A 24,923-nucleotide genomic window follows, 5' to 3' on the forward strand; every position below is an offset into this window, starting at 1 on the left:
GGCAGTGGTGGGATCCAGCCAGTTCGCACCACATCGGCAGAACCGGTAGCTAGTTTTTTGTTGCCCAGGCCCAGAACGTACTTCTGGAAGCGACATCCACACAGAGAACCAGTTGTTCACATATTTGAATCCCACCACTGGCTTTTAGGCATTTTATTACTTTGTTTGAAACAGAACCCAAGCTCTAATATATGCATCAAGCCACCAGGCCTTTGCTTTATTCCCTGAAATCTGGTAGCAGGGGTGGTGGTGCCATCAATGTACACCTAGATATATAGAACATAGAATCATAGGGCTGGAAGGGACTTCAGAAGCCTTCTAGTCCAACCCCCTGCTCACAGGAGGAGACCTTATACCAGTGATGGTGAACCTTTTAGAGACCGAGTGCCCAAAAACTGCCCCCCTCCCTGCTCCACCCTGCCCACTAAGCCACCCACCAGCTCCACGGCCCGCCACAGATCACCCAGGCAGCCCAGTAGCATCATGGCAGCCATGCCCTCTACCCGTGCCTCACAGCATCATCTGCATGCAGTGGGGCGCAAGGGTGGAGTCTTGTCCCCACTGCCCGGCTACCATGTCCTTGGCTGCGCTGCTTCATGTGGGCCGTGCCCAGGGGTGACTCTCCTCCAGGAAGGCTGCTGGTGAGGAGGGGGCCGTGGGAGGAGGCAGGGCTGGGGGGGGGGGACGGTGTGTGTGCCCACAGAGGGGGTTCTGAGTGCCACCTCTGGCCCCCATGCCATAGGTTCGCCACCACTGCATTATACTATCCTGGTCAAATGGTTGTCCAATCTCTTTTACGAAAACCTCTAGTGACGGAGCACCCGCAACTCCAGCTGGCAAGATATTCCATTGATTAATTGTTCTCACTGTCAGAAAATTCCTCCTTCTAGGATGGATCTCTCTTTAATAAGCCATCTAGTTAGTACATCAAGGTACACCTAGATTATCAGAGTATCTATGTTTGTCTAAGCAGCTACTGTAATCTTTAGCCTTCCCCCTGTAATAACAAAGACTTAAGGGACCTAGCAGGAAAAAAAAAGAAAGTCTTGTGACGCACTCTCTCTCCAGAAGCAGAGACACCACTCTGCAGTGGAGACATGGCCATCCTTGTAGGTGTCGCAGGAATTGAAGAAAGGCCGGATGCAAATCTCATACTTATCCAGGTTGATAGCCGCCAACTCTGCCTGGTCTAGGAAAAGGTCACTGTTGGTGTCCAGCTTGGAAAACATCCAACCAATGGAATCCTTGCAACTGGCCACCAGGTTTTTGTCCAGTGCTGCAATAAATGAAAATTCAAATAACCACAGAAGCAGAAACAGCAGTGGATATATTTGTTCTTCACAGAATTTTGAAGTCTATATCCCATGATTGCAGAAATAGGATGCAGATTTGCACATCTGGAAAATCCTAACTTTCGTTAGTCCTTCTAAGACAGCGGTCTTCAAACTTGGCCCTTTTATGACTTGTGGACTTCAACACCCAGAATCCCTCAGCCAGTGTGTCTGGCTGAGGAATTCTGGGAGTTGAAGTTCACAAGTCATAAAAGGGCCAAGTTTGAAGACCCCTGTTCTAAGAGTTAACCTAAGTGATTGATAGTTACAGAACAGGGGAATAACAGATTTGGAAGGAAGCTTGGAGGTATTCTTTCTAGTCCAATCCCCTGCTCGGGCAGGAGACAAGAGAGAGAGAGAGAGAGAGAGAGAGAGAGAGAGAGAGTGATGCACAGAGAAAGAGAGAGACAGAGAAGCAGAGAGAGTTATCTGTTCATAACAGGATCACGAGAGAAATCAGCATGTATGAGTCACTTAACCTTCATAGGAGTTTCAAATGTCTTTTACAAAGGAGGCATCTTCTCTTTGCAAGGACTTGTCCCAGCCGCTGCCAGGACTCAACACTGACTTGAAGGCACAACACACACACACACACAGCTAAATTAAGAATGAGCATGACCAGTAGTTATAGAATGTAACAAGCAAATTGGAAAGCAAGCAGTAAATTGGGATGTGTATGTATGTCTGTGTGCAGAACACTGAAAAAGCGATTTTTCAGTAGTAAACTGATGGGACCATTTTATTAGAAAGAAAAAATACATTGTGGTATTTAACTGTAGGTCTTACTGCTATTTTTAAGGAGTATGCTATCTCTTTACAGTGGGATGGAAAAACTGAGGCCCTCCAAGTATTGCTAAACTACAATTTTCAACCATCTCTCTTACAGGTGATGAAGAGAGAATTGAATAGTCAGCCCTTGATGTATTTTCCAAAGCCAACTTTCTAAAAAGTATAAAAAAAAAAACCTAAAGAAAATGTCCTTTACTTAGGAAGTAGAATTCCTGCAAAACTGTAAACAGTGCTATTCTATTATCCAAATTACAAGAAGAAACTAATATCTATTCCACTAGCATACTTCTTTGCATCAGTTACACAAGTCATAGGATTCAGCTTTTCTGAATGCAGTGCTAATTTATATAAAGATTATACAGAGTATACATAATGAAAAGTATTGTCCCTGGGGAAAGATTGACAGATGCTGTTAATGAGTGGCAAGGTTCAAACTTGAGACTTTAAAGGGAATTTTATGCAGTGTGAAATTTTGCACTGGAGACAGAAAGCACTCCAAAGAGAATATATTAATTAAGTATACATGCTTAAGCCTGAGACCCACAACTGTGAGCCCGTAGGCCAAATTGACAATTGCCTGTCTTTCTCTGAAGCTGGAAGCGAAAGAAATACGATTTTTGGTAGCAGAAGAGCCATAGATTGCTTAAAAAGGTTGAGATCTAATGTTGATCTCCTACCATAACCATCACCCCCTAGCCTCTGTTCTAAATAGGGCTCTCCAGGAAAACATGCTGCAGATAAGAGAGATCAAGGGGCATTGGAATTGGTCAACCATGCCTGCTCCTCCTCTCCTTATTTCTCCATATGGATCAGCTTGCTCTCCATGACTGTCCCAACCGTTGATGGCAAGTCATTATGGCTAATGCACTCATCTGCAAAAGTTCACTGATAATACAGCCCCCTTACCAGGGCTGCAGGAGTCTCCATAAAAATAAGGCAGGACTCCAATCATACCATCACAATGATGATCATGATTTATTTTTGCCCCACCCCTTTTGGCTGCATTGCCAAGGATGGCAGAAGAGCATCTGCATGAAACCCAACCAGTAGATTTTATTTCATCCAGCTCACTCCCCAGGGAAGCCATTTCTATTCAGTGACATTTAAGCTAATGATCTTCTTCCTGAATGATGGCACTTCGTAGTCTGCAAATACCTTGGGATCAATCTTCTGACTCTGCTCAGGGACTAGAGATTTATTTATTTATGTAACAAGTACACAGGAATGTTTGCTGTCTGGTGCTCACCTAGCAACTGGCAGAATCGATAGCCCCCATATTTTACCCAACCAGGGAACAAAGTGGCTTGTTCTTTCAGTCCTATTTGGGCATGACTTGTAATCACAATAATTCTCAAGAACAAGTCGCAGTTTTCATTCTTCTGCAGGGTCTGGCTCCATTGTCAAGATTTTTCAGCTACCCAAAATAAGACATTCAACTCGCATTGGTGCGACTGATTCCAATGGATCCCGAGAACTGGGCCACAAGAGTTATTGAATGGGAGATCCATCAGCCCAGTCACCTCTCTCACCCCATCTATCCCACAGGACTGTGGATGGATATAATAAATGGAAATCCACCTTGAACCTTTGGAGAAAAGGTGATAAATGTAACTGATAAGTAATATAAGAATAAATAAAACGTACTTCCTGGAAGCTATGCAAGGGACATAAAAAAGCAAATAAAACTTTAATTGATTTTTTTTTTCCTCATACTTTGTGGAAGAAAACAGTGCCAAGCCACTGCAATTTTGCTGACAATAAAGCAATGACGACACCTCCTATGACAAGAATCCAGCTTAAGACAGACTTCACTTTCTGATCTGACAGTTTATTCAGATGAGGAGTGGGCAATTTCCACTGGATCAGTGGGTGGGGGCACAGTTGAGTCTCCCAACATTTGAAAAACAGAATAACAGAGTTGGAAGGGACCTTGGAGGTCTTCTAGTCCAAATCCCTGATCAAGCAGCAGTTAGAGTGCAGTACTGCAGGCCACTTTAGCTGACTGTGTTCAGCAGGTCAGCGGTTCAAATCTCACCGGCTCCAGGTCGACTCAGCCTTCCATCCTTCCGGGGTAGGTAAAATGAGGATCCAGATTATTGGGGGCAATGTATATATATATATATATATATATATATATATATATATATATATATATATATATATATATATATATATATACATTGCTTACTGGTGTACACCGCTTAGAGAGTGCTTGCACTTAAAGCGGTATATAACTCTCATAAATAAATAAATAAATAAATAAATAAATCTTATACCATTTCAGACAAGTGGCTGTCCAGTCTTGTCTTAAAAACCTCCAGTGATGGAGAACCACAACTTCTGAAGGCAAGTCATTCCACGTTAGGAAATTTCTCCTTACTTTTAAGTTGCTTCTCTCCTTGATTAATTTCTATCTATTGTTTCTTGTCTTACCTTCTGGTGCTTTGGAAAATAGTTTGACTCCCTCATCTTTGTGGCAGCCCCTCAGATATTGGAACACTGCTATCATGTCGCCCCTAGACCTTCTTTTCACTATACTAGACATACCCAATTCCTGCAACCATTCTTCATGTTTTATCCTCCAGCCCCCTAATCATCTTTGTTGCTCTTCTCTGCACTCAATACCTTTTCTATAATACCAGTCTCAATACCATTTTTTATAATATAATACCAGTCTCAATACCTTTTTTATAATTTGGTGACCAAAACTGCATGTAGTATTCAAAGTGTGAATTTGAAACAAATAGAGGAGAACATCTGGAAATGCAGTGATATTGCAGGCATTTTTCAACTTGTTCTGGATCAGTTTTCTGGTGGGAAGTCATGGATGGGATAGGAAGGGGAAGGACTATTCCTTGGAAGGTACCCTGCACTAATTCCTAAGGCTGCCCTAAAAGTATGGGGTACAACCAAGTTGTACCCCATACTTTTAGCCACTTGCTGTCAAATTCTGGCAGCAATCTAGAGGTGCTGGGAAAATGCTAGTGGCCCGAGAGCTTCCCACTTCTGCTGTACATGCACCCAAGGGACAAAAGTTGCATTCTGCATACCATTCACAGGATTGGGGCCCACATTTCCAGAGCTGTTCTGTTTGGCGTTCTCATGCAGCAGTTGGAACCAGTCCCGCAGTCGATCGCCCAGGTCTGCCAAGTCTTGTCCAGTGCAGGTTTCTGCAAATCAGTTGGCAGCATCTCAAGTGAGCATCCCGGATGGGAAGATAGCAAGCAGGTTAGTCCAAAGTTACTGTACGCAACTCCTTCTTAGGATTTTCCCACACACAATTATTCAAAACTTTGTTTTGTCCATGGCGATAATGAGAGCATGAGATTTCTTATCTATACAATAAATTCTCAGGGTTAGGGTAGGAAGAGAAGAATACAGAGGAAAAATTCTCTAGAGCTGCAATGAAATTGAGCTAAGAATCACAAGAAGTGACTCACCTTCTTTAATCTGGTGACAGAAAATTGCAACAAAACGTATCTTTATGGATCTCACGAGGAGGGGAAGGAGGATCTATTAAAGCTGAATGTCTCTTAAATCTTAATCTATATAATTTATGTCATCTGTTCATTAGTGAATGATGCAAATTGATGCAAAAGATGTAAATTAGATCAGTGGTCCAGACTGTTCCAAAAACACTGGACCTTGATCATTATTTGGCAGCACTCTGAATCCAAAGCTAACATTATGTCTGTTGTATCTGAAATCTGCCAGGAAAAGATCCATAAAATCAAGATTTTATTATCACGCTAAGACTTCACTTATTGTTATTATGTACTGTATATATTTGTGTATAAGCCCATCCGCACATAAGATGATCCTCAAATTTTTAACCAAAATATCATGAAAAATGCACCACCTGTCAATAAGTTGACGAACATTTTTCATTGCACTTTGGTTAAAAATGTGAGGGTTTACTTATTTGAAGATGGGCTTATATGCAAATATATATGGGATATACAGGTAATTTTAAAAAGTATTACTGGTATGAGGTATATTCAGTTGCAAGAATTTTATATGCCCAGAAATGGAAAGAAGTGTTAATCCCCACCATGGAGGAATGGATTGAAAAGATGATGGAACTGACAGAGATATCCGCTTTAATTAGGGACAAAAAGGTAAATAATTTTGTGGTTATTTGGAATCCACTTATGGAATTTCTGTGTGACAGAGGGGGAAAAATGAAATTTTGACTTTGGGTTTTGACAATTAAGTGGGTTATGTTATAGAAATGGCTAGTGGTTATTATTTGGCATAACTTAAAATACTATAAGATTAAAATACTATAGTAAGATATACTATATATATCTTACTGCACCGAAAAAACTCAGAAATCATTGCTTTTTGTTTCTTTTTGAAATGTCTTTTTCTTCCTTCCCTCACTTTATCTCCTCTATTTCCTTTCCTTTCCTGTTTTTCCATTGTCTTTATTTCTATTTATATTTTATATTGAGGGGAAAAATCCTTTAATCGTGTATGTTTATCATATGCATATTGCATGTACATACAGAATTACTATATATAATTGCAGGTAAGCTGAATCCTATTTTTGGGGTGTATTTTGGCCCCTAAAATTCTTAGCTTGCTCACAAATATTTATGGTAGGTTATGAGGATTTTGTGTGTTACAACTAACAAATTTTATTGTATGAAGTTGAGGGGATCTCCTGATTCTTATTTGCTTATCTTTTGTTGCTTGAATTACAATTGAACTCCAGATACTATAAACCTAAAACCACAAATTTAGTGGTTTGAATCTCTGCTTTAATGCTTTTCTTCTGCTTATTCTCCTAGTCAGTTTGCAACAAAATTATATGGTAAATCATCCCCATGTTGCCAGTTAAATAATGTTGATCTTATCCTCAAATTATCTACTCTGTTTATTACTGGAAGACTGACTTCATCTATATTCAGATGGTGATATTATGCAGGATACCAACCAATATATAGAGCAAAGAATGTCTTGTGGAGGCAGAAAGGATCAGCCATGGAATATAGTTCAATACCTAATTTAACAGTGTTCTTATTTATTCTGTGTGTCTATAGAGCAGTGTTTCTCAACCTTGGCAATTTTAAGACGTGTGGACTTCAACTTCCAGAATCCCCATTCTGGCTGGGGGATTCTGGGAGTTGAGGTCCACACATCTTAAAGTTGCCAAGGTTGAGAAATACTGCTCTACAGAGCCATAATGTGGAGAACAGGAGAGGATACAATTGTTCACATTCTTAGTAGACATTGCTTGTCTGACCTTGCTTGAGATCAGTGGCTGAAGTTGGACCATGTTCACTTGTGCATGGGCACTGACCCTCACACTTCACTGTCAACTGCTTGCTGGTCAGACAGGCCTGCTGTTCCAGTTTACACTGTAAAAGAGAAACAGAAAAGTCACATGAGCAAGAAGCACGAGGCCATCAAATAAGAATGACTTCAAGGTAGGGGACCTTGCTGATTCTCTTATAAAGTCTGTCAGGATCACCTTAGTCTCAACTCACGTGATCCTCTAATGCCCAGATTATAAACCCTGAGATACTGTATCATATCTAAATTCTAGAACAAGATAAAGATTTAATGCCACAGCTAGAAAGTCATGCATAAGCATGTAACAGATTATTTTTAATCATCCTTGTTGCTAAATCTTTCTACTATAAAATACATTCATTGTATTTAGGCTGACACAATATCAATGTACTGATGCACATAGAAATATAAATGTTTATAGTTGATAATTTACCTATACCACTAATTCAATAGATCTTACAAATAGTCCTACTAAAATATGTCTGCCTCTGGATTCATTCTTAGAACACAAAGAGACTTCTCTTCAACAAGACTAGCTCATTTCTGCTGCAGGAAACCGACTACACTACAACATCATCTTCAGCTTAAAAACGTTCGTGAAAAACAGCCCGCCATCTTTTGAAGTAGATTGCTCAATTAATGGCCGGCTCATATTCTTCCTGAGACTATTGTATTGTTTCTTTGCAGTCGGGATGTCTACATTGTTTGCTGTCATCAGTGTACACCATACTGTGTAATGTATTTCTGTAACAAGATCAAGGCATAGCCAGCGGTGGGATTCAAATACCTGAACAACCGGTTCTCTGCGTGGATGCAGGCCTAGGCCTCTGAAGCCTGGAACGGACTTCTGGAAGCAGTGTGCATTCAACCAGTTCTCCGAACTCAACAAAATTTAGCTACTGGTTCTCCTGAACCAGCCCGAACCGGCTGAATCCCACCACTGGGCATAGCCTTTGCAGTCCAACTCAGAAATATGCCAATAGAAGAGAATCTTTGTAACTCAGGGTTGACCTGTGAGATTTTTAGAGCTCTTTTACTTGGTTCTTTTCCTGTAGATGTTTCATTACTCAACTAGATAGCATTATCAGTACTAAGAAATATACTCCTTCATGATTTCTGTAATTTAGTTTGCCCTTCATTTCTTTGGGAATGTAAGCATACCTCTTGGATCTAAGCACCTGAATGGGTTTTCAATCAGGCACTAGTGGCCTACTCAATATTGTCTATAAGTCTTTATGAATAGTGACAAAGTTTTTGTATATTCTATTTATGATGTTATATTATTGGCTACAGTGGCCAAGCACAATATAATAATAAAAATAATTAGTACGCAAAATCTTAAGATTTCCTCCAAATTTATTGCTCACTCTGGCCACATACCCATTGCGCTTTGTAATTTTTTTTCCTTTTGGTAATAATTGCATTTATCAGGTCTTTTCTTCCCTCCAGCTTTGAGCTACAGTGAGTGGAAGCTCTTGACAGGAAATTCCAAGTTAGTTGGAATAGCTTTTGCTCTTTGAACATATATCATTTTTTTTCTTTGTAAACTGTTCCTTGCTATATATTATAACAGTGAATAGTATTTATATGTTATTTATATGTTACTTATACTGTATGTAACGGTCTAGGTCTATACATACATTGCATATAGTATGTTTTAAATGTGTGTTATATATGTGTACACTTTGAGAGGAAGCAACTAAATTTCATTTTTAATGTGTGCCATTGTGCCCACAGGAAAAAATGACAATAAAGGTTATCTATCTATCTATCTATCTATCTATCTATCTATCTATCTATCTATCTATCTATCTTTCTTTCTTTCATGTTGTACACCAGAGCCTTCATGGAGTTGGTAGCTTCATTAAATTGACAAATAAACAAATAAATGAACAAACATATTTTGAAAAATCATCTACAAATGCCAGGAAAAAAAATTCCTTCTAGTTATCGTTATAGGAAAGAGACCCCACAAAGGTCACTGTATATATTGAAGAGCTCCTTTGACTGTCTTTTTGTATAAGGTGAATAAGCATCCTTGCCTGCATTTGCTTTAATACAATTGATACACCCAAATTCAGAGCAGCAGGACTTCATTGTAAAACTTTCTTTCATCAATTCTGAAATATATTCAATATTTCTGTGGCAGTGTCAGCAATGCCACAGACCCATACAGTCCTTGACAGAGGTGGAGGGGGGGAGAGAGAAATCTCAAAACAATTCTTGGTTCTTCATTTTTGAAAATGAAGCAATGTTCTGAAACAAATGCCTTGTGGCTCTTTTTATATTCATAATATGATTTTCCACAAGTTTAACTAAATAGTTCCTTCACCCTACATCTGAATGTGATTGATCACCTTTGGCAAGATCATTTGGGGCTTTACAACTCACCACTACATCTGAAAAAGTCTAGATTGTTAAACAAACGGGAAGAGGTCCAAGTACCCACAAAGATCTTTATAAATCAATTCTCAACTGATTCTGTATTTCTTGTGACTTTCTTTTGTTCTGTGTCAGCATTATTACTATTCTTACGCATATTTATGCATTGTCCAAACTTAAACTCAAGGTTGTTTACCAACAAAAAGCATGAACATTTCTAAAACATACATCTGAGGCTTTACTGTCCAGCAATATATCAGAAGAGTAACACAGTTGTCCTCCTTCAATATTTTTGACAATATGGAACGTTCTTCACTCAGACTTTATAAATTCCAGGGGCAGATTGTACGGGAAGGATTTAGTAGCAGGCTGCTTTTTTGATCCTGTTACGGCTTTATTATTTAAATTTCAAGCCACGAGGAACTCAAAGCAAGACATAATGAATCTTCTTAAAAATTAATCTTCCCAAATGAAATGTCTTGCTGTGTCCCCTATTTGGATCGAATCGCACTAAGGCTTCCCAACGTTCGTAGATGCATAATTACAAACTGAACTGCTCCTTTCCTGCAAGCTATAAACACATCTGCCAGTCATTGATTGACCTGAGCATAAGCATTTTAATAAGTTATGATGCCCTGAGGGTGGGTGTCAGACCTAGAAAATGACAAGTAAGTTACACTGAATGAGGTGGTAGATGTGTTCCATAGGACAAAACACTGCTTATATGGGATGTATGGGAAGACGGGCCTCTGCTGGCTGCAGGGATATTTATTTATGTATTTATTTCTTATTTATTTATTTAGATCCCTACATAAATATTTATTTATTTTCTATATAATTCAAGGTGGCGTACATACCTGGTCCTCGACTTATGACCAAAATTGAGCCCAAATTTTCTGTTGCTAAAGTGAGACAGTTGTTCAGAGAATTCTGCCCCATTTTATGCTCCGTTCTTAAGTGAATCACTGTAGTTGATAAGTTAGTAACCCAATTGTTAAGTGAATCTGGCTTCCCCGTTGACTTTGCTTGTCAGAAGGTCACCAAAGGGGATCCCTTGACCCCAGGACCCAGCAATCACCCAGCTGGCTTTCATGCCTAAGACAGGACTAGAACTCAGAGTCACCCCATTTCTAGCCTGGTAGCTTAACCACCAGATCAAAAAGTTTCTGACATATGGCCAAGCAGTATGCAGACCTTGTCTGCCTAAAATGCTTGTGTACTAAGGTGTTTTTAATTCAGGGGAAAAAAAAGAACAAGAAAGAGACATTATAAAAATAATATTATAGTGTGAAGGAAGCAGGTATCTGCTCTATTTTGAAACATATACGAACTGGTGAGCATGAAAGTATCATGATCCTTTGTCTGGTTGAAAACAATCTTCAGCCCCATAAAAAGTAATCCAATGGTTGCTTTGGTCAATCGCTGATTATAATGAGCTTTAATTAGACTGGCATGGCCCAGCTTGATATACTGTAGGAGTTCAACGTATCTGGGTCTTTGCTTGTGGTAGAAAGAATACGCTAATTTTAGTTGTCCATCGGGGGAAGATAATTCTTCACAAGAGACTCCATATTGATAGCAGGAGTTAAAAGCTTATCCCCTCACTCCCTTAGCCAGAAGGGAAAAAAATAGGCCAGCACATCACAGTGGGGTTATCCAAATAAGCTTTGATTCGGGAAGTCCCGTTTTGAGGCGGATTGTCCTGAATATAATGTAAGGCATGCAAAAAACTTTTTTTCCCCAGCATTCTAAGTATACTCCTGCATCATTATTCAAGATATCTGCTTTGCCCAAAAAATTCTGGCAATGTTTTATTGCTACCATGTTTTCCCCAAAATAAGACCCAACCAGAAAATAAGCCCTAGCATAATTTTTCGGGATGCTCATAATATAAGCCCTACCCTCAAAGTAAGCCCCAGTTAAGATTGTCAGCCAGACGGACACATTTAGTACTGTATTTTCCCAAAAATAAGACCTAACTGGAAAATAAGCCCTAATGTGTCTTTTGGAGCAAAAATTAATATAAGACCTGGTCTTATTTTTGGGGAAACATGGTATCCATCTACTTGAAAAGAATTAGCTTTACCTATGATGTATTCCAGTTAAACAAATCTATTTTTAATTGTTGCTATCACCCCCAAGGGATGATGTTTGTCATCTTGATGCCAACATATGAACACAAACTCCTTTTTTTCTAATCAAGATCACTCATGGTCATTGGCAATTTTCCCCTACAAAATTGAAGACATCTAAAGGAGTTATATCCCCTCCCCCACTTTATATATTATTACAATGTATAATTCTTTACACTGCTTATCTCTTGACAAAAGAACCATAATTGTTATTATAAGCAAAAATACAATAGGTGTTATGTGGTTAGCGTTAATATTATTGCGTAACACCAGTTCTGGTATCTCTGCTACTATCAAAGTAATCATTTATTTAGCAGTGATAAAGTGACAAGTGCTTCACGTTTTTGGATGTCAAAAGGTCCTCCCAAGTTTCAGAGCACAGAAGAAAACTTCAAATATCAGTTCTCTTGAGCTTACTTTCTCATCAAATAGGACTTAACAAGCGATAGAACCAAGCTTTCCAAATGACCAGGAGCTTGTGACAGACAGATCAAGTTGATTTATTACATTTATATATCACTTTTCCTCCTGGGATGACATTTTTACTCTTAAAGCAACTTTGTGAGCATGCTGGCCCAGGAGAAAACATTTGATCCAATTTCAGACATAAACAATTGGTACAGCAACTGCCACAGGAAACTGCAAATTCAATGGGCCGCTCTCTAAACCACTGTAAATTGAAAGGTTGTGGTAATTTGTTATCAGGATGTCAATGCTCCCTTCCTCTCATTTCTGGGCCTTCAAAATGCAGCTGAGCTGCAGAAATTAAACAGATTAAGCTTTTCCTTAATATTCTACAGCTGCTAAGAATTAAGATTAGCTAGAGTTTTGATTCCCCTCATCAAAACCCATACATCTAGTAGTGGATATGTAAAAATAGCCTGCTGAAAGAAGTAATTTGAACATTATTTCAGGGTAACTTCAGGATGGTTGCGAACGGAATGAGACAATGCAATTAGTGCATGGTCAGGCAATCTGGAGCCTCCAGGTATTTTGAATAACAATTTCCCAAATTCCTCTAACACAGGGGTGTCAAGCTGCCAGCCTGCGGGCCGGACGTGTCATCTGGAAGCCACGCCCACCCCATTGCCGGCAATGGCAAAACCGTCCCGATACGTTGTGCGACGTCACGTGACGTCGCGAATTTGACATGTCTGCTCTAACATGTTAGTCAAGAGTGGTGAGAATTGAAATCTAAACACCTTGAGAATAGTGAGGGTTTTTTTCCCCTCCCTTTGGGCATTTTCTCCAGCCAAATGTATCTCACAGAGGTGGTTGTGAGGGTGAAAGAGATAGGCAAAGAAATGGACAGGAGCGATAAGAATAACACATGACTCTGTTAAAAACGGAATGCTTTACCCATACAAAGTGTTTACATACTTAGCTCTAGAATGGAATTCCAACTGATGGGCCACTGCAACAGGCCTCTACAGGTAGTCCTCAACTTACAATCGTTCAAAGTTACAAGGGTATTGAAAAAAGTGACTTATGACCATTTTTCACACTTACAACCATTGCAGCATCCCCAGAGGTGCATGATCAAAATTCAGGTGCTTGACAACTGTTTGATTTTTATGATGGTTGCAGTGTCCCGGGATCACATGATGCCCTTTTGGGTCTTCTGGTAAGCAAAGTCAATAGGGAAGCCACCGAGTTACTAGCTTAACAGATGCAATGATCCACTTAACAATTGTGGCAAGAAAGATCGTAAAATGGGGCAAAACTCACTTGGCAAGTGTTTCACTTAGCAACATACACTTTGGGCTCAATTGTCCTCGTAATTCGAGGACTACCTGTACATGCAAAAGTTCAGATCCTCTCACTGATCCCAAGAAAAACCTCCAATCTGTTATAAAGTAGGCTGATTCTCTGAAAACCCAAAGCGCTCTCTCTCTCTCTCTCTCTCTCTCTCTCTCTCTCTCTCTCTCTCTCTCCCTCTCTCTCTCTCTCCCTCTCTCCTCCCCATCCCTGCTTATTTTCAGTGCCGAATATGGTTTTCTTCCTTACCACAGAGCTGTAAGTATGGCCGTCGGAGCCACAGACGGAGGCAAGCTGGGTCATGTGACAGGGTTTGCACAAGTTCTCCTTGTTTCCATGGAGCTTCACGGCAGGCTGTTTGATTCTGTGCCGGTGCACCAGACAGAGAGAAAAGAAAAAGAGCAACACACATTAAAGCATGGCCAAGATCAACTTCTCTCCTCGAGATTTAGGGAAGGTGAAATTCCCCTCAATTCACAGTCTGGAGGAGGAAGCTCCAGGAAGGGCACAGAGGATCTTACTGATGACCTCCAAGGTCCCTTCCATCATCATCATCATCATCATCATCATCATCATCATCATCATCATTATGGATCATCGCACAGTCAGCCAGATGTTCAGACTGGATTTGGCATTTTGTCTACCTATCGAGTCCTTACCCAGACCTGGGATAGGCAGATGTGGATGTTTGATGGTATTACAGGTATCGTTGCAGGATGGAAGCAGTTCCTAGTAAGGCTGCCTTTTGCAATTGACTAATAGCAAATTTGTCAATGCCAATGGTGTTCAAGTGGTGCTCCAGTTGTTTTGGGATTGCACCCAAGGCGCCTATGACTATTGGTACTACCCTTGCTTGCTTTTGCTACAGTCTTTCTATTTCTATTTGTAGGTCTTTGTATTTTGTTATCTTCTCCAGTTCTTTTTCGTCTATTTTGCTGTCTCCAGGCACTGCCACGTCCACTATCCAGACTTTGTCTTTTTTATCGACAATTGTTAAGTCTGTATTATTATTATTATCATTCATCGCACAGTCAGCCAGATGTTCAGACTGGATTTGGCATTTTGTCTACATATCGAGTCCTTACCCAGGACCTGGGATAGGCAGATGTGGATGTTTGATGGTATTACAGGTATCGTCGCAGGATTATTATTATTATTATTATTATTATTATTATTATTATTATTATTATTATTATTACTACTATTACTGCAATGTTAACACCCTTGAAGAGAAGTCACCAAGGGCTGTCTTTTCCCAACCTGGTGCTCTCCAGAGGTGTTGTGAGTACAGCTTCACAGATTCCCAAGCAGCATGAAAATGGGAATTATGGAGGCTGTAATCTCGACACCTCCAAAAGACATCAGGTTGACTAAAGGTGTCTTTTGGAACTGAAGAGAACAGACATATACCAAGGGAAGTCTTTCATAGCAGCAGTGAAAGGCAATGATTTGTCTCTAAGCTCTCAACCACATGATTTAATCATGGTGGAAGAGACAAGGCTGCCTTTAAGGAGAAAGAAAAGGCAAGTGAACTTGGTTGAATGAGTCTGGAAGTCCATGTGAAGCAGCAGAAGGCGTCTCCACTTGCCACGGAACAATTCAATTCTTTACTAATCATTTCACTCAATTACTTTTATTATATCAGTGACCACGTTTTTGTTGAAATTATTGTAGCTCTTGTATTTCTGGATTGACTTTCTTTATTTTACTATTATTGGCCACGGTTCTGCCAAAATTAATTCAACTTTTGTATTTGTTGAATTGTCCCACAATGAGTTGTCCTACTGGCAAGTTAGCCATGGCAAGTTGACCTCAGTGAGTTGGCTGTGGAGAGTTGATCCATTCTGTGTCTCAGCCATGGGTAAAAGTGTGCAGCACACAGCTTTCTTTCTCTCTGATTTTTTCTCCCTTTAACTTTAAAAAGATGTAAGATGAGAGGTTGGCATTCCTTTTATTTATGCAGGACAGGATATGGCACTATTTGATTTCCTTGATCAGTAAAAGTATACATGCTCCTAGATTCCAAGGCAGGGAGAGCAACAGCAGTAGATGGCAAACATCATTAACACTTTTTATCAAACAGAAGGAATAACTTTGAACTTCTCCCAATCTTGGTTCCTCAGAAGTTAGGCATCAAAAGAGGTCTAGAAAGTACAACTTCCTACTACCTCTTCTAAGTCATCCAGGGGGATGGGACCAAAAATATCAGTCCGCTGATTTGAAGTGGGAAGGGAGGGTTTAAGAGGCATAAAATTTGGCACTTGAGATACTGTGCTAACTCTTGACTTGGCTAATGCTGCCTACAACCTAACCCTAACCCTAAGGAATGATGAAATAGAAATCCAACATCATCTATAAACCCAGAATTCATTCATCCATCCATCCATCCATCCATCACATTTCTACCCCACCCATCTCGCCCAAGTGACACTGAATTGGGACCAGTGATTCTCTTACTTTCCCTCTCTCTTTTCTATATATCTTTATTAAATTTCAAAATCAAACATTAAAATGCAAATTCACATAAAAGGGCAAGAAAACAGTAAAACAAATTAAAAGTGGCCAAAATATATCAAATAAACTTATAACAAAAATGACCTGCCACTTTGTTTTATTATAGACATAATAGCAGGGCGACAACTTCTCACTAAGTTTGAACAAATAATAAAATCTTTTAAAAACCTTAAAGTATTAATAATATTCTTCTCTTAATTTTCATCTAACACATAAAAAGTTGTTAAGTGTAAATAACCTTATGTTTAAAAAGCTACAATATTTCTCTGGACAAATCCAATCTGATCCTCAAATCCCAAAGTCAAGAGTTGATTTTTTTTTTCTCCTTGCCCTGACCAATGATTCTCAACCTTCTCAAATCCATGGTACAATATTTGATATAGCAGGAGTTCTGTGTTACACCAGAAAATTACTAATTGTATATATGTTTTTTTAATTGGGTAAGATACAGTTCAGGAGGAAGATATACATTTTCTAAAATATCTGCATTGTATTGAATATATGGATTATATAGAACAGTGATGGTGAACCTTTTAGAGACCGAGTGCCCAAACTGCAACTCAAAACCCACTTATTTATCACCGGGTGCCAGGTGGGCATGTCCCACTGGGTGGGCGTGGCTGTGGTGGTCATGGCAGACTGGGTGGGTGTGGCCAAGGTGGGCATGATCACCTTGATGTTGCTCATGGGGAGGGATGCATGTGGGGGCCGGGCAGGGTTGGGGGAGATCCAGGGGGTCTCTGGCAGGTGGGGCGGTGGGCAGGAGGCTCATCCTGCGGGGTGAGGTGAGGCAAGGTGAGGCAGGGCGGGGGTGCCATTGTCGCAGGGCAAGGCAAGGTGAGGCAGGGGCCGGGGTGGCTGTTGCCTGACACCAACGGCCCCCACACACAGAGGCCAGCGAGCACATGGGTACTGGGATGCATCCGGCCACGTGGGACCTTGGCGAGTTAGCAGGTGACTGGTTGAAGAGGGATAGTTGCCATCTCTGGGGCATTGTGCGCGTGCTCACAGAGAGGGCTCTGAGTGCCATAGGTTCGTGTGCCATGGGTTCGCCACCACTGATATAGAACATACATAATACAAAACAAAAATTGAAAAAAATAACACAAGACAAAAATATCCTGGCACACAAGAAACAATCCCATGCCATACCTGGAACACACAGGTTGAGAACTACTGGCCTAGACAAGGGGTCTACAACCTTGATAACTTTAAGACTTGTGGATTTCAGTTCCCAGAATTCCTCAGCCAGTTGTCAAGATTTGTCTTCAAATGCAGCCCTTTTATGACAGCATAGCTGAGGAATTCTGGGAGTTGAAGTCCATGAGTCATAAAAGGGCTGCATTTGAAGACCCCTGGCCTAAGACTATTGTATGAAGGAATTGGCTATTTCTGCATTGAATATCAGTAGCTCCACCTTTTCTCGAGTGGCTGTGAATCCAACTGGCCTTAAAATGTCTGATTACAGGTAGTCCTCGATTTACTAACACATCCAAAATTTCTGTTGCTAAGCAAGAATGTTGTTAAGTTAGTTTTGCCCCATTTTATGACATTGTTTGCCACAGCTGTTAAGTGAATCACTGTGCTTGTTAGTAACATGGTTAAGTGAATCTGGCTTCCCCGTTGACTTTGCTTGTCGGAAGGTTGCAAAAGGGGATCACAGGACCCTGGGACACTGCAACCACCATAAATGTGAGTCAGTTGCCAAGCATCCAAATTTTGATCATGTGACCATGAGGATGCCACAATGGTCGTAAGTGTGAAAAACAGTCAGTACTGTTGTGACTTTGTACGGTCACTAAGTGAACTGTTGTAAGTCGAGGACCTCCTGTATATAAAAAAATATCCGAATAGCCAAATCACCCAGTCAGGGATTAATGTATAAATTAATGGATTTCCTTACCTGTGCTCCAGTTTTTTGCGACTGATGCACATGGCCCTCTGGTAACCCTGGGCAATGCACACCTTATGCCGGCTGCATTTGATCTTCTGGCAAGGATCTTTTGTAGTGTCCAGACCTAAAGCAAGAGACAAAGAGAACATGTGTCATCCTACACTAAGTTTAGGATCCAAAATATCACTCGTCCTAACAGAATAACAAAGTTAGAAGGGATCTTGGAGGTCTTCTAGTCCAACCCCCTGCTCGGGCAAGAATCCCTGTATCATTTCAGACAAATGGTTGTCCAATTTCTTCTTTAAAACCCTTAATCTTGGAACATCCATGACTTCTGGAGGCAAGTTGTTCCACTGATTAATTGTTCTAACTGCAAGGAAATTTCTCCTTAGTTCTAGGTTGGTTCTCTCCTTGATTAGTTTCCATCCATTGCTTCTTGTCCTGCTTTCTGGTGCTTTGGAGAATAGGTTGACCTGCTTAATCTTTCCTGGAGCACCTTCACCTAGACTGTTGTCTAACATACTGCAGGCAATCCTAATAACATAGTCAGCAGCATCATCATTTTAGCCATTGTCTATTGCAGGATGAAGGTCTCTTCCACATGTTAACAACCAACATGGTCCCGAGCTTCCTTTTGCCAATTGGGCCCTCAATACTTGCTGATGTTGTTGATCTGTCTTGTTTTAGGTCTCTCTCCTGGGCTCTTTTTATCAAGTGGGATCCATTCTATGACTGCCTTGGTCCACCTGCCATTGGTTCTTCTTGCTAAGTGACAGCCCATTTCCACTGCAATTCTTTTACTCTCTTGATGATTTCATATATACTTTCGTTTCTTCTCTAATCCATGTGCAGGTCTTTCTATCTTGTCTAGTGATGCTGAGCATGTATCTTTCCATGGCTCTTTGCGCCACTCATAGCTTTTGTATCAATGATAAGGTTAATGTCCATGTTTCCCTAGCATATATTAAGAGCAGGTAGTACACACTGATCAAAAACTTTTCTCTTACAAATTGGGGGGAGGTTCTTGAAAATTATGGTAGGCTTGCCGAATGCCTGCCAACCACATTTAGCACACCATTCAATTTCCTTTAATATATCACTTTCCACTGAGATCCATTGGCCAAGATATATCTAGTGGTCTGTTACATCTAGTGCTGTTTTATACAACAATCTCAGGAACTGGAAGTCACTTTATATTTGATTTAAAAATGGTCTGACTGTCAAATGTGTTTTCTTTTTCTAACACCCTGGCTGCTATTTAATATTCAAATGATGCACCCACATTTATTCATTCATGTGTTGAATTTATATCCTGTTCCTATTTCAATATCAGCTAACATGCTGTGGAGGAAATTGCATTTGTTCAGTGTAGAAGATGTCAAGGACTTGCATTCGCTAGCTGAGTGCACTTCTGAATATTTGGTTAATAAGTAAATAAGCGGATCCACATCCTTACATGGAGATGCTCACTCACAAATCCAAAGGTTTCTTAGTTTTGCACAGAGCAAATATCTGGAAACCACTGTTTCTCAAACTTGGCAACCTTAAGAAGTGTGGACTCCAATTCCCAGAATTCCCCAACCAGTAAATTTCTCAAGTTTGAAAAACACTATTTTATATTGACATATTTCTTTGTGGTCAAGCATTTGCTGAATCACAATATTGGAAAGTCATGAATTCTTATATGATTCCCACCAGAATTAATGTAAGAGGATCTGTTGCATTGTTTCCCATCTGCAATCATAACCCATTTGATAGTTCAGATTTTTTTTTTTAAAAAAAAAGGAAACAGTAACTATAGATAAACGCCAAACCACCTTGAGCGTAGCCATGAACATCTCAATATGGATCTGTGACTTTTAGGCTCAAAATTTAAGCAATCATAATGATTGAAGGCAAACGAGGTCCAGGCAGAAAAAGAATATAATGGCTTCAAAATCTAAGGGACTGGTTTGGACTAAAATCAGTAGCACTTTTTCATGTGGCTACTGATAAAAACAGGATCGCCAACATGATTGCCAACGTCCAATAACGGATATAGCACAACAACAAGAAGAAGAATGATTCAGTCAAGAAATATAAGAAATTTGCTCTGATCCAGCAAGACTGATCTGTTTATCAGAAGTCTCCCAAAGGCATGTAGCCACTGACTGAGAGGACATACCTGCCACAGCATGACAGTGCTTATCCATAATATCATATTCTACTGACAGCACAAATCTCTTGAGGTGAACCAATACTTCTATTTGCAGGTCCTCCAGTTAATTACCCACAATAATTGCTAGATTATTTGGATCACAAACAATACTCAGATCTAGCTTTAGACTTCTCAGTTTCATTGGCAAAGTAAGAGAATTTGTCATTTTGTAGCCAGCAAATGTTAAAGGCACAGAAAGGCTGTCAGGCAGATGCTCTTGCAGAATTTTCTGAAGCTCAGGGGAAAAAAACTTAACATCCCACAAAAGTCAAGACATGTTTTAGATTGAACTGAATCTCATAAACTAAGAGGAATGAAAGGATTAGTGATTGAACGCTTCCTCTTAATTTTTGCCCTGGAAGTTTTTTGGTTTTTATTTTTTTAAAAAACAGGTACCAAGTCTGGCAATGCCGGTAATTGATGAGCCTAGACATTCTCACAGCTTGAATATATGAAGCTGTTTTGTACTGAGATAAATGCCTGGTCTGTCTAGTCTGTAAGATCTTCCACAATAATTTTTCTTTACCCAATAGATTTCTGTATGGAATAGAGCTCCCATCATCCTCAGCATCATGGTCAATCAGGTATCTAGGAATTTAGTTAGCCAGTCAACTAATGCTACTGCAGTTATACAATGTTGGACTTGAATCAGACTTGATTCTGATATTCCACCTTTATTGGGAACTTTCAAAATGGTTTATAAGCAATACATTATTCTTCTGGATCTGCCATAAAACCCAGAAACTAATAGAAGATGAAGCTGTCATCTGGAAGGCAAAGATAAAGTGGAAAGAGGGACACATAACTAAGTCAGAATATCAGCAAATAGCTCGAGCCTGCAAAGATGAAGTGAGGAAAGCCAAGGCTCATAATGAACTAAGGCTTGAGACCAAAGTCAAAAATAACAAAAAAAGCTTCTTTCAACATGTAAAAAACAAGAAAAAAGTGAAGGAAATGATTGGTCCATTAGTGGGTGAAAGTGGCAAGAAGGTGACAAGCAACAGGGAGAAAGCAGAACTATTTAACTCGTTTTTTGCAAATGTCTTTACACAAAGGGAAAAAACAGACCAACCTATCAAAAATAGTGCCATAAAAAAACAGAATAGAAACACAAGTTAAGATAGGCAAGAAAATGGTAAGTGAGCACCTGTCCAGCTAGATGAGTTCAAATCACCAGGACCAGATGGATTACACCCCAAGGTTCTCAAGGAACTGGCAGATGTGATCTCGGAATCACTGAACTATATTTTTGAAAGATCCTGGAACACAGGGGAACTACCAGAGGACTGGAAAAGAGCTGATGTAGTTCCCATCTCAAAAAAGGAAAAAAAATGGATCCAGGAAATTACAGACCTATCAGCCTGACCTCAATACCTGGGAAGATCCTGGAAAAGATAATCAAACAACGAATCAACGAACACCTAGAGGCAAACAAAGTTATTACTAAAAGCCAACATGGGTTTGTCAAAAATAGATCATGCCAGACAAATCTTATTACATTCTTTGACCAAGTGACAAAATTAGTGGATCAGAGGAATGCTGTGGACATAATTTACTTGGACTTCAGTAAGGCATTTGATAAAGTAGATCACAAACTACTACTTGACAAGATAGAAAAATGTGGGGTAGACAGAACCACCACCAGATGGATCCGTAGCTGGCTGACAGGCCGTACTCAGCGAGTGGTCCTCAATGGAACTGCATCTATATGGAGGGAAGTGTGTAGTGGGGTGCCCCAGGGCTCTGTTCTGGGCCCAGTACTCTTCAACATCTTCATCAACGATTTGGATGAAGGGATAGATGGGAACTCATCAAATTTGCAGACGACACCAAGCTGGCAGGAATAGCCAACACTCCAGAAGACAGGCTTAAGATACAGAAGGATCTGGACAGACTTGAACACTGGGCATTATCTAACAAAATGAAATTCAATGGTGAAAAAAGCAAGGTTCTACATTTAGGCAAGAAAAACCAAATGTACAGGTATATTATAGGGGGTACCTTGCTCAATAGTAGTAACTGCGAGAGGGACCTCGGAGTCCTAGTGGACAATCACCTAAATATGAGCCAGCAGTGTGCTGTAGCTGCCAAAAAGGCCAACACAGTGCTAGGCTGTATTAACAGAGGGATAGAATCAAGATCATGTGAAGTATTAATACCACTTTACAATGCCTTGGTAAGGTCACACTTGAAATACTGCATCCAGTTTTGGTCACTGTGATGTAAAAAAGATGTTGAGACTCTAGAAAGAGTACAGAGAAGAGCAACAAAGATGATTAGGGGACTGGAGGCTAAAACATAAAAGGAACGGTTGCTGGAATTGGGTGTGTCTAGTTTAACGAAGAGAAGGACGAGGGGGGACATGATAGCAGTATTCCACTATCTCAGGGGCTGCCATAAAGAAGAGGGAATCAAGCTATTTTCCAAAGCACCCAAAGGCAGGACAAGAAGCAATGGGTGGAAACTAACCAAAGAGAGAAGCAACCTAGAACTAAGGAGAAACTTCCTGACAGTGAGAACAATTAATCAGTGGAACAACCTGCCTCCAGAAGCGGTGAATGCTTCAACACTGGAAGTTTTTAAGAAGAGACTGGCAGCCATTTGTCCGAAATGGTATAGGGTTTCCTGTCTGAGCAGGAGGTTGGACTAGATGGCTTCCAAGGTCCCTTCCAACTTTATTATTATTATTATTATTATTATTATTATTATTATTATTATTAAGAAGCTAAGGAGCCATCTTTCTCCTTTTCTTCACAAAACTTAAAAATCAACATTTTCAGAAAGATTTTTTTTCTTTATATATTACCTATTAAAAATATTGAAATGTTTGTACAGTCTTTCAACTTACAGGACCAAAAGAGTACTAATCACATGGCTCCAGACTATTCCAATTATCATAAATACATTGCCAAGTGTCTGACTTTTGATCACGTGACCATGGGGATGCTATAAGTGTGAAAAACAGTCGTAAGTCATTTTTTAGTATCTTTTTAACTAAATGAACTGTTGTAAGTAGTGGACAGCCTGTATTTAAAATACAGGTCTGTCCATGGTTTTCCAAATTCAGCTCAAAGTTGTATTAAATTTAAGATACAAAGCTCTGAACAAATTTAAGCTAGACCATGTAAGGAATTGTTTGTCATGTTATAAACATGCCAAGTTATCAAAGGTAGTTTAGAAATAAGCGAAAGAGAAAATATAAACAAATGAATAAATATAGCTGTGTTCTCTGTACTTTCTCCCTTCTAAGCAGCTTATTTGACTGTAATGTATATGAACAGTAAAGCTCTTGTACATATACACAAGGCCAATACTGTACAATGCAGTTACTTTATATTATACTAAGTATTCATTTTTTAAAAACGAAATAATTCATTTTTAAATCAAAAGCTGAACAGGAAAAATGGCCAAATGGGTACCCATGGCATTGTGTCTCCCAAGAATGCTATCCTACAGACCAGTCATATCTTTAAGGAAATCATCAAACAATCCATTCATTTTACATTATCTCCTTATATATGGTTAGTAGCCACAGAAGAAGGGACAAGCAAAAAACATGCTGGCTTAATAACACCAAACCGGATGCAATACAATTGAAAGAAGCTGTGCTTGACAGGGTAGCACGGAGAACACTTGCCTATAAAGTCACCAAGAGCTGGACATGACTAAATGGTTAAAAGCAACATTTCATTTCTTCCATAAAATGTTCTCCCACCCTATTTTATTTGTTGTTGTTTTTTTTACAATGTGGGCATTTACTCAAAACTCAGTTCTTTATTTCTGCTGAACAAACTTCTCATTTCCTACATTGTACACCCACTCAGAATTTTTGGATCAACTGATTGTGAAATCACACGATCCAAGCAATTAAATGGCAGCAGGAAAGGAAGCCAACTAAACTATAACCTGTATAAAATATTAAAGTGCACAGATATAAAAATGGTTGGCTTCCATCATTCACATAAACCACAATCCTGTTCCCACAGCCACTAGCCTTGTCAAATCTCCATCAGTGGGCATTGTCCATGATCACAGTAAATATTTTCAGAATTCAAAGTACATACATGCATATGTCTTCGATAAGCAGAGCACCTAGCTAGGATCTTATGGGCTCCAGAACCAGAATAGAACTGGTGTAGTTACACTGCATCAGAAAACCTTTCCTGTTGGCTTGATAGATAGCAACATGTTGGTTCAGCCACTCTATTCAATCAGTGCTGAAGATGTCTTTTCTGTTTTGGTGGGCCTTGAGATACTTTGTAATGGAGAAGCTTGTTTTTTCCAGGACTGGGATTTTGGAGAATGTCCAACACGATTAGTTTAACCTTATGCTTGGGTGGGTTTGTTTGGGACTAAATTTAATCTCCCGGGAATAAATCATTTAGGTCAGGGGTAGTCAACCTTGGCTCTTTTATGACTCATGGACTTCAACTCCCAGAATTCCTGAGCCAGCAAAGCTGGCTCAGGAATTCTGGGAGTTGAAGTCCACAAGTCATAAAAGAGCCAAGGTTGACTACACCTGATTTAGGTCAATGTGACTCTTTTTCAATATAGTAAACTTTCAGTACAATGAATGTTGGTTTCACATTTAATGGACAAAACTCACGGAATCAAGTTTTGTCCAAATT

At 39.8% G+C, this 24,923-nt stretch overlaps 1 protein-coding gene across 2 annotated transcripts in view; it reads right to left on the reverse strand.

The window, feature by feature from the left end:
• The window catches only part of SPOCK2 (SPARC (osteonectin), cwcv and kazal like domains proteoglycan 2), a 107,462-nt gene that overhangs the window by 14,062 nt on the left and 68,477 nt on the right, over positions 1-24,923 (reverse strand). For both annotated transcript variants that reach the window (XM_039324643.1, XM_039324644.1), the window contains 5 exons: positions 18,108-18,222; positions 13,940-14,054; positions 7,369-7,483; positions 5,171-5,290; positions 1,058-1,276 (listed from right to left, as the gene is read on the reverse strand). In XM_039324643.1, coding sequence (XP_039180577.1) covers positions 1,058-1,276; positions 5,171-5,290; positions 7,369-7,483; positions 13,940-14,054; positions 18,108-18,222 — 684 coding nt within the window. The remainder of the gene's footprint in view (positions 1-1,057; positions 1,277-5,170; positions 5,291-7,368; positions 7,484-13,939; positions 14,055-18,107; positions 18,223-24,923) is intronic.

Source organism: Crotalus tigris, unplaced genomic scaffold, assembly GCF_016545835.1.
Source record: "Crotalus tigris isolate CLP2741 ecotype Arizona unplaced genomic scaffold, ASM1654583v1 scf7180000024304.1987388, whole genome shotgun sequence".
NCBI lineage: Eukaryota > Metazoa > Chordata > Lepidosauria > Squamata > Viperidae > Crotalus > Crotalus tigris.